An 11,429-nucleotide genomic window follows, 5' to 3' on the forward strand; every position below is an offset into this window, starting at 1 on the left:
CCGTGACGCCACGGCAAAGGCACAGCCGGCAGCCCACTGAAAGACACGCATGCATGCACACACACACACCACAAACACAGGTGTAAAAGGAAGCAATAATTGGTCGACTTGTGAGTCGCGTTGCATGATTTCTCAGTGTTTTGTTTTTCATGGCAAATTCTAATATTTTGTAGGAGTGTTTGTTTTATTTCTCTACCATTTTAACAACCCAACCGCTGTGCTATGGCAGAGGATGTTAATCTGTGTTATACACCCGTAAAGAGATTATAAATTATAGTAAAGGAGAGCAGAGTGGAATGGACAAGATCTCTCTCCTCTCCTTTCCCAAATATCAGGTTGTGTTCTCCGAGGGGCTTGAATGATGGATTAGAACATGAAGCCTTAGCATTAGCAATAGTTGTCTTTCATCCCACAGCCCCACTATTAGCTCTAACCCCTAAACCCATGAATGTTAAATCAAATGGCTAAATCCCAAAAATAAAAACAAGGGAAGTTTTTATTTTTTATTTTTTTAAACCTACATGCAAAGTAAGCAGATGTATTTTGAACTGACAAGTGGAATGTAAGGACTCTGTCCCCGACTGTTGGAATCAGCTGGAAATGGTGGCTCATTTCTGGGACTGGGACAGAGGCGTCTGTCAGGTTCAGTGTGTCTAAGTGAATGTTGAACAGAGGCCTATGCACTCACAAGGGCCATGTGCCATTCTGACTGAGCACCTCATTCGCGGCCCTTCTCTCCTACCTTAATCTATGCTTGTTTCAGGTACAGTTTTAGGGCAGAGAAGGAAGCCAAGGCAGAAACTGGCTCCCCTTTCTCCTGCATGTAGCTCATGGGAGAGTAGGAGCCAAATGATACTGTATTTTTTCATGGATTTTAGTATAGGCCTTACTGAGTGTTGCTAAAGCCGCAGAAGACTTTTAACCCCTACCTATCATTTGGTTCAGGCTTTTACCAATGTTATGCTTCAGAATTTATAACATTGCCACAATATATTTCAGGTTAATGCTATGCAGATGTGTTTGTCAGCTTGAAGTACTGCTAGGACATTTCTGTTTTGTTGATTTCTGTTTGCATTCGTGTTGGAGAGATGTCCAGCAGTGATAGGGAGTTTGTATGTTCATGTGAGCAGTAGCACCCTCCAGGGAATTACATGGACGGACTGACAGACGGTTCAAGCACCTGGAGTCTGTATCTAAATATAATATTCCCCAGTCAGCATTCGACGTTCCCCGGATTTCAACAGCACCTCCGTACTTCCTGGGGGATTAATAGGAAGTAGAGAGTACTTAGGAGTTGCTCTTTTAGATTAGAGCAGAATCTGACATTCACCAGCAAGCGGTCATCACATTCAGAGGGTGTGATGGTTGACCCCTCCTCAGCAGGAGGCTCCTCCGCTTACATGGGATCATGGGGAATGATTGTTCACTTCGTAATGTCACATTCACATTACCTGTTGCACCTACAAATCTTTCACTGTAAACAGTTCATTGAATGTTTGTAATGTTGTTTCTTTCTTTCTTTCTTTTTTTTTTGTCCCCCTCAACACATTTTTGTAGTGGAAGCACAGATGTGTTTTTTTCCTGTCAGTCTCTTCAGCTCCACACGCTGTACTTTTGTCTGCTTCAGCTTTGGATTAAAAAAATACAAAACACAAACATGATTTCATCTCCTTCTCTGAGTAAATAAGGACTTAGTTACAGTAATTGCTGTATGATTTACTATTTTCTCTGCATATAAATCCTTAATACCTTGCTTTTATCTTGGGAAGTAAAGATTTAAATTTTGTGCAGAGTTTGTCTGGTCAAGTTGAGCTTCACCTTTTGAACTAAAACAAACAGACATATTTTGTCAATACTACTTGTTTCTAATTGCTAGAGAAAGATGGTTTGAATAGAGCGCTCATGTAAGATGGAACGCCTACCCTGTGTTTTTCAACTTGCTCACAAAATTTCTCCAACGTGGTTTCATAGAATTAATACAAAGTCATAAAGTTTTCCTTATATTTGACATCGATCACGTCCCTAAGTATGAGTCAGGTTGTCGGGTCACTTGTCTGCAGATTTAGGATTTGTGGGTTTGACTCGGACTTCACAGACTCAACTCATGACAAACTTGTATCATCCTTTGCTAGCATGACTGACTCCTGGAATATACACATTTGCGTAGCCAGATGTCCTGATGGCACTGAGTCAACACGTACATTTGCCAACACTGGGGTGTTTTAGAACAGTTCCCAAAGATGCGTGTTATTTTTCTTCAGGTGCATGACAGCTGTAGGCTCTTGGCCTCCAGCTCTGAGTGTGACGAAACCTACAGTCATCTCTCTCATGCCTGCATTAAGTCAGGTAAGTGAGAAGGGGGTAAATGGGGCGTCAGGGGACTCCCTCACGATGATGGCCCTGTGGAGGTTCTGCTTACAACAAACCTCAATATACCTACCCCTGCCCACACTTCGCAGAAGGCTGAAGGAGGGGGGGCCTCAAACCAGAGGCATTTTCTGAGTTGGTGTATGATTGAGTTGAATTTATGTTGAATCCCATTGAGTTTACCCCTGGGGATTAATAATGATTTTCTGGCACACATCTACAATACCTGGCATGGCTACTCAATTTAACACCAAGGCATCACTGACTCCCAACCAATACTAACCAAGTCAGAAACCAAGTTTATTCACAAATCTAGACCTACTAAATTCTTTTTTCTAGGTTGAAAACTTGTTTTTGTTTTCGCCCCTTTGAAATTGTGAAGAAATATGGAGGAGGACAGACTTCTCAGCTGGGGCAATGACACAGTTTGGAGTTCTTTGAAGTGCCATCATCTTCACAGCCTCCGCTCGATGGTGTGAAGATGACCTGCCCCAGACAGGTAGCAACAGTGAGATGTATTACCTCAGAGTGAACTTTGGGCAGGCTTTCAGACCTCATCAAGTGGAAAGCCTGCAGTTTTACAAGTACAACCGTAGTTGCTAATCTTTGTCTTGTACTGGAAATCTGTTTGCCTTTACAGTCAGCTCTCAGTACATGTTCAGGGTAACATGTTTCCAGTTTTTCTCCACTTTAAAATTTTGCTTCTAATTTGGGTATTATAATCGTTCGTCATGTCTGTCTGTCCATTGAATGACAATCACATTTTTTGAAGAATGCATTGACATATCTGCACCAAATTTATACTGTGGATGCATCTCGGCATGGAGCAGAAGCCTATGGAAAGTGGGTGACCATGACCTACTTTTTCAAGTTAACATGCAAAAATCTAAAGCTTACCAGGTGTATTTTTCTTATTTCTAGTCAATACCTCTGCACACTTAAAATAAGACATAATTACCTAAAGAGTAACTTTTCAGTCAGATAAGAACTTATTTTTAGACAATAGATCTTGAAAATCTAATTTTAAGAAATCTTACCAAGATAATTTTCACTTGTTACATTGGCAGATTTTTTGCTTAATTCAAGACTTTTTTTTAAATTAATTCAAGCCAAAAAAAATCTGCCAATGGAGCAAGTGGAAAATATTCTTGATAAGATTTCTTGGAATAAATTTTCAAGATCTATTGCCTAAAAATAAGTTCTTATTCTCACTGAAAAGTTACTCTTTAGGTGATTATGCCTTATTTTAAGTGTGCTGAGATATTTTGACCAGAAATGACAAAAATACACTTGGTAAGATTTTGAATGTTTTCCAGTGTAAATGACCTTGTGCAGTTAAATATCTGAGTGCTTTCAAATATAAATATGTACATAAAAAGTTTTACACAAAGACAATCTAACCTAAATTTTTGGGCAGTAACTTTCAACAGAATATTATACTATATTTGGCTGAGGGGGATTAAAAGTGCGCAGCATGTTATGTTAAGATATACCTCTACTGTGCGACTACTTTCAAAATGGTAAAACAGAAAATATGCATTATCTGAGAATATATTTAAATATGTATTAAAATAACATGCTCACATTATGAACTAAAAAAGCCTGTTTTTTCTGGTACTTTGGTGCTTATTTAAAATGAAACTCAATACGGTCATATACATATTCAGGAAGTCCACAAACTGCCACTTGTTGCACAATGGCCTGTTGGAGTGTTAACATCTGTTGTGTAGATAATTAATGTTGTGAAATCTAGCAGGGGCGCATCAGTGACACTGTTTTCTGTGGAAGAAGCAGGACAATGCTGAAAACTGGCAGAACTGAACAGAAAGTAGGAGATTCATTCGAATTAAGACAAAAATACACCATGTATGTGACTTTCACAAGGGAAACTGGGTTTGTTTTCTACTGACGCTCGACTAATAGTGGAATCATACTTCATTATGTAGTGGAAAAAAGACTTTGCATCATCCTTTAGCTATTGATGATACATCCATCCCGAGTGTTTTGTCTTATAAGTGATGCAATGAAGACATATTTTGCACCAGCTGACTCAGTTCATAATAGAAAAAACCGTTAGTTTGGATTACAGCCTCGTAAGCATGTTGGGATATCTTTAGCATCTTTATTTAACACTGATCTAATCTTGTACTTGACTCAACGGATGTTGGTGCGAAAATTGCTCCAAACCATTACAACAGTTTTTTTTTGTTTGTTTTTATCTCTTAATATGATGTGACTTTTGCTTTGAGATTCTTTGCTTTCCTGCTGATTCTTGCCAATAATCCTACTTTTTCTAAAGAAAAACAAAACAACTTTTCAAAAATAATTTTTAAAACCATTTCCAATCACTGGTACTAGAATCATCAAATATAAAATAAAAACATGTCAAATAATACCAATGATTCTCACACATCTGTCCAAATCTGAACATATTAGTGTTCAGGCCTTTGCCAGAAATGTAAAAGTACACTATTACTGAATAACTTGCTATGCTAAATGTTCAAATTAACTAATCATCTTCCTTTAAATATTTGCTAAAAGTCACATCTTATATTAGAAGTAATTCTGTTGACTTACTAAAACATGATTAAATGTTTTGCATAAAAACCTAAAACCTACAGCTTCTGTCAGGTGTCCATGTGTGTATTTATGTATTAGTCACTCATAATACTGATGAAACGATAGATTCCATCTTTTCACACCTCCTTAAAACTACTGTGGTAAGAACAGAAGTATCCAGTCATTACATAACAGACAGAGATGAGCATAACCAGCATCTGCCAATTCAGAACATAAAAATATTTAAAAGGTCCTAAAGTTTAATGTGCTTTTATAAGAGCCTTTTTTTGGAGTAAAACAAGCGTAACTGACATCATGATTTATCTTTAAAGAGTGTACCATCAGTTGCATGTTACAGTAGTCATGATCTATCAGACAAATGTTGTGAATGTTTAGTTTGCTTTCTGGTGCTGTCATAGCTGGCGTGATACTATTCAGACCAGCCCACGGTCATTTAGTAAATGACTGGTGAAGTGTGTCTGAGTAGTTTCTGTGCAGAAAGCTGAGTCAAGTCGGGGCTGTGTTGAGTTAGGGTATAGTAACATGCCAAATGAGTCCATTCAAATGCTACCTCATGGCATACGGCACACTTTTTATGCATTTTTTAATGTTTGCTTTGCTGCTTCAACGTCTGCAATACTATATCATTATAAAATTAAAGCCTCATATGTCTCTTGTTGAATCCATTAGCCCATGCTGAAGAAAAATCTTGACATAATGTAACGCAGGCTGTATTTGTTTCTCTGAGTGTGGTTTAATGTGTATAAATAAAAGAAATCAATTTTCCATGAACATATGTCAGGGTGTGTGCAAATATGCATATGCCATGAGGGTGAGGCTGGCTAGAGGCTGTTACGGTAACTTAAGACACATCAGGGCTGCTTCTGCTGGTAAGTGATGAATGTGGGTCACGTTTGAGGTTAGTGCATCAGCCTGAATCGAGTGAACACACTATAGTAATTCCCCACATGTAGAGTGCAGGATGTGAGGTATATTCTGCTTATATTACCCATTCCAAACATATACAGCTGCTTCAGAGAGAGAAATAAAACTTAGAGTTGCTGAGGTTTGACATGTAATTTATTCAAATTGATAAAAAAAACAGAAACAGTTGTAATAAATACAATTTAAAAACATAAATTAGGTCTGTTTTATATAAATATGAGTGCTTCACCCAAAACAACTTGTCCATAGGACAAAACAGGTTGAATATTAAGTCATTATGCCAAAAGCACATTACAACCAACTGATAAATCACTTGTAGAAAATATTTATCCACTGGTTGAACAGAAGCAAAGAAGTGCAAGTGTATAATACTGTCTTTTTTCCTGAAATGATGGAGGTCACATGTTGATGAGGTGTGCAGATATTTAAACAGAAGCCACTCGGGTTCCATGTCGATTTGAAGCCAAATATGTCTCAATGTAGTTGAACAGGATATCCAGCTCTCCCATGGCCTTATACAGACCTTTATCCTCCATCTGTAGACAAACATAGGGTTCAGAACATAAGGATTGTCATTAAACAACTGAGCTGTATTTTTTTAGTCTGCTATTAAATGTTTAATTCTGCTGGTGGTGCTATTCTGAAGGTATTTGTATTGTAATACATTGTTTTATATTCTGCTTGTCAACTGTAATGGACTGACACTCTGGGATCAATAAAGTTTTCTGAATCTGAATAATTATAAATTTAGGGTTGGCAAAAATTTCCCAAGCCCATTTTCACTGTGGAATTTGAAGTCTTAAAGTTTGGATGCTCACCTGTGTGTAAGTAGAGTTAAGGGTACTGATGTCAAACGGCTTCTTGCATGAAAAATATTTTTTCTGTAAGAAGACAAGAAGAGATTGTGGTTACAAGAGTCAGCAATCATGAGTGAAGGCACATATGAAGAGAAAGCCCTGAATGACCTCAGTGAGTCTGCACACACTATCATGAATGGAAATACACAATATAAGCAACTGGGATATATCCGGAACTTTTTTAAAGACAGTGTGGGAATCACAGTGATGATGCATGGGTCTGCAGGAATCACTGACGACTGCAATAATACCATCAGTTTTATGACACACAGTAAACTCTTCCCCTTTCTGTCAAGTTGCAGACGTTTGTCTCATGTCAAACGTGTGGGAATATTTAGACAGTGTAGCTCTTAGCTCTTTTCTTTAGTCTGGCAGAGAAAGGCATTGAATTTTACATCCTAAAAAGACTAAATACACTGTAAGCCCAGATAAGTTGAGTTTACTTATAAAATTAAGTAATGATTAAAGAACTTTTGAAGTACATTTAACTTAAAATCTTTTAATATTTTAGTTAAATCCACTTGGAATTTCATGCATTGAACTTAATTTTTTTAAGTGTAATAACTTTGTAAAGTAGTTGATATTACAAAAGGTTTTAAGTTAAATGTACTTAAAAAGTTCATTAATCATTACTTCATTTTTTAAGGCTCCACTTTTCTCAAATTTTTTAAGTGAACTCAACTTAACCGGTGTTACAGTGTAGCCAGTTCCTAAAAGGCATGACAGTTTATAACAGCAGTTGTAGGATTAGTGATGATTACTGCTGTTATATTTGGCACACTTTTTGGCCAGGCTGTGCGCACTACAGTGACCTGCAGCTCCTCTGTAGGTGGAACAGGAGTTTCATCTACTCACACAGCTGGTGACCTCACGCTTGAGCTGGTCGAAGATCACCTGGATGGACTCCATGTGCGGCTTCAGGTCCTTGTTTTCCTCCGTGACTCCGGCCAAGGCAGTGGGCAGCACCGTCCTCAGGTAGAGCCCAGGACACCGTCCATGGCATGCAGCCGAAAGGGCTTCTGAAGGGGACACAGCCGTCAGTCTGCGTGCTCATTCCCACACATGCATGTACATTGTACTGTCACAACATGTTAGTGGGAAGCGCAGCTTTAATGATATGCGTAAAGATACGTACTTTAAAGGTGTCTTCGATGGTTACGTCTAGCAGCGCGCTGTCCAAGTCATCATTTGCTTCCTGTAAAACAGAAAACAGAAAGTCTGATCTGTGAGACTGTTCTCAGACACAGAGGCGGACACACGTGGGAAAGTGCAGCATCACCTGGAGGATGAATGAACCTGCGTGGACACAGAGGAGATGCTGTGTGTGTGTGTGTGTGTGTGTGTTCACTGCAGACTAAAGGCTGTGCACTGACTTACATAATAGTCTCTGATCTGAGAAAAGTGATCCCGCAGCGTCCTCAGTCTGGTAGGGAAAGACTCCACAAAGCGGCAGCAGTGGTTGTTGCAGACAGGAGAGGAGCAGGCATGTCTGAGCAGGAGCAGGAGCAGGAGCAGGACGGACAGGAGGACACACCGGCCAGGCATGATGGACTCTTCTGGAGATGCACAGGCTGCTGGAGTCTTCTGGGCTGGTCAGTAGTGTGAGTAGTAGAATCAGTGTTCCTTGCTGTGATTCTGATCAGATGTTCTGAAAATGCATGTGTGGACTACTGCCATGCACTAATATTTATATTGATATACCTGAGGGAGGGGACTGACTGGAAGGCAAACGGTTTAAACATGGTACTGACATATAGGGAATTTTTTTTCCTTTGTGATATTTCACAGAGCTGCTCCTCCCATGAGATAAAATGATGATGTAATGAACTCATCAGACCCCTCAGAGGGGAAAAAGTGACATGGCACGTGAAGCTTATATATATATTATATATATATATATATATATATATATATATATATATATATATATATATAAGCTTCACGTATATATATATAACCTGTAATAAATATCTGATTCACTACACTGTTGCCCATAAAGTTAGAGTATTTTTCTTTTTCAGGCACATTCCTCTTTTTATTCCTATTTATACACATCAATAATCACCTTTGATCAGATTCACTGAGTGCCAGTTATACTTTATGCATCAATGATTAATCACATTGTCAAAAACATACAAGAAGATGTAAAAAACAGATATTTTTCAACTTAAGGGTAACAATGTCTTTGAATAAATTTAGTAAAGTAAAAAAAACAAAAAACATCAAATCCATTTCATTATTCTAGACAATGAGAATAATAAGAAAACAATACCCACACAATGGAAATGGCTTTTGTTTGCGGTTTGTTTTGATGACGCTGTGGGTTCCATCTTTAAGTCATAAGACAAGTGACGACGTATGTTATTTACGTTGTATTTTTTAGGCTTTTCATGTTGTGAGTAACTGACTGTGGTGATAGTTTTGTTTCCAGAGACCTCCTTATCTTCATCCAACCGTATAGATGAGTTTTCATGGGCAAGGACATATCATTTAACCACACGTATGATCTGAGACTTGGTATCATAAAAGGTATTTTCCCTTCAGTGTGACTCTGCTTGGTCTAGACTTTTTCTGAGTCTCTGTTTATGAGGTAACACTGGTTTTTGAAAATGTTGCAGGGAAAACCGTTCCTGGTGATTATCACTGTGCAATGAAAACTTCACAATCTGGGCCATAAACTTCATTTGTCACGGGTCAATTTAAAGTTTATCTACCGGATGAGGGTTACGTCAGTGTCCAGAGTAATACAGTGTGTTCTTCCTAAAAGTTACATAAATAAACAGAACGGTATGTTTCCTTAAGTTCCATCAGTTCACACATGACAAATGTGTAGAAATAAAGCAAATAGTTGAAATACAACTGCCACTGATCGTCATGGAATAGAACAATAGATGAAGTTTACAGGCAGCTCTAGATTGATTGATTGTTTGATTGATTATTATGAGGTATGGTATATTCAGTGAATTCCAGGAAGGCTGGACCCTGTGACGTACCAAGTGCTTCGTGTTCCAGTTTTTCAGAAAAGGCTGATGAGGAAAATCTTATGTCAACAGAAATGCTTCTCTGTTCTTTTCCTCTAATAGGACCCCAGTATTAATTACATACTCAGACACAGACTTGGATACCCAGTGTGAAAAACGCCTTAGTTGGAAAGATGACAATGCATTTACTATGGCAGTTATAATGAACATAAGGTTACTTGGACTACACAGTCATGTCTCTGTTAAACACTGTTTTTCATTTTTCAAAGCTTTTTATTTAATTTGTTAATTTTGTTACATCATTTACTGTTTTCTGTACTATATTTATTATATTGTATTTATATATGTGGATATATGTGATGACTGCTTAATGTCTGGTGACCAATAAGGGCTGACAACTTGACTTATTGTTTCCGATGTACAATGTAATCACGCAGGACAACACTAAACACATTAAATAGATTAAAAATACAAATTAATAAATGAACTGAATCCTTTATGTTCACCACAGATCAGGTGTGTGTGTGACTTAATATCCTTGAAATCCAGTTATCTGTTAATACTTATTTTGAAACATATTCGTATGTCAGGATTGTAACAATATATGAATATTTCACCAAAAGTAGTGTTGTGGATTACATAGTTTGTCCAAAAAGTTGGAATAGAATATTTTACCTCAACATGACAACATGATTTATTCTCAATAAATGAAGTATAACTGGGACTCAGTGTGTGATCATTGTACCTGGTCAAAGGTGATGTGACACTGATGTGTATAAATAGGAATAAAAGAGGAAGGTGTCTCAAACAAAATGATTCCAACTTTATGGGAAACAGTGTAGTAATTTATGTATTTATGACAGGTTTCTTTCCAGATTGGAAGTGACTGAATACTAACTAAAGAATGAAAAAAACTGAGGGAACCAGTAACCAGGGTAAAATAAAATCAAAGTAAGACAAAGACAGGAGAGAGAGAAAAGAAAGGCAGGGAGAAGTCCAATCACTTCCCAAAGAATTCTGTGTATTGTGGAAATCTAAGACACACCGGACAAAATGCACTGCAAAGCTTAGCAAAAAATGAGGTTATTGTACTGTTACAGGTATCTAATGCAAAACAAAACCATGAAAACTGTCAAATGAAGCCAATTTATGTGAAGTGGACACATTTGATAAGATGTCCAGTATTAAGAAATGACAACATGGAATATACAGAAATAATTAGTTTTGGACTGGGATATTACAATATCATGTAGCCCACTAACCTATAGTGTTCATGTTTATGCATGTTAATTAAACTGATTCATTAAATGCTGTTTAAGATGTAACACGTACATGTTCATATGTGAGTCAGCAGGATGCAGTTTATGGGAAACATCTCAAGTTGCTGCGTGAGACTGAGAATGATCTGCAGGTTTGCTGTCTGCATATGCACTCACTGTGTGAATTTGTGATTGTTTTTTTTTTTTGTTTTTTTTGTGGGTGCACTTGGATTCAGTTGTGAGTTTGTTTATATGCATTGAGAGTTTTCAGTTTATCATATACTGCATTTTTTAAACAATCTAACTCTTATTATTTGTCACAGACCTTTGACAGTCACATCATAAAACTGATATCATCTCTTTCTATTCACAGAACTGATGTCATGAAAGTATGAATATTAAGCACCACTATTGTTGATGCACCATTAATGTAGTCGAGTAAAGTGTTAGTAATTCTCTTT

General features: G+C 37.6%; 2 protein-coding genes across 2 annotated transcripts in view; one reads left to right on the top strand and one right to left on the bottom strand.

Moving 5' to 3' along the window:
* Positions 1-1,661, top strand: part of LOC115419734 (MAP kinase-activated protein kinase 2) — a 28,887-nt gene extending 27,226 nt beyond the window's left edge. Inside the window, 1 exon segment of the mRNA XM_075353475.1 lies at positions 3-1,661. Within this exon segment, the coding sequence (XP_075209590.1) occupies positions 3-40 (38 nt within the window). The 3' untranslated portion in view covers positions 41-1,661.
* A 4,421-nt stretch (positions 1,662-6,082) lies between these two features.
* Positions 6,083-8,360, bottom strand: il10 (interleukin 10). Its single transcript, XM_030134704.1, is given in 6 exon segments — positions 6,083-6,407; positions 6,690-6,752; positions 7,584-7,711; positions 7,714-7,747; positions 7,864-7,923; positions 8,106-8,360. Coding segments are annotated over 6 exon segments (564 nt in total). The 5' UTR covers positions 8,274-8,360; the 3' UTR covers positions 6,083-6,296.
* Between the last annotated feature and the right edge of the window lie 3,069 nt (positions 8,361-11,429).

The sequence above is a fragment of the Sphaeramia orbicularis genome, chromosome 5, assembly GCF_902148855.1.
Source record: "Sphaeramia orbicularis chromosome 5, fSphaOr1.1, whole genome shotgun sequence".
Classification (NCBI taxonomy): Eukaryota; Metazoa; Chordata; class Actinopteri; order Kurtiformes; family Apogonidae; genus Sphaeramia; species Sphaeramia orbicularis.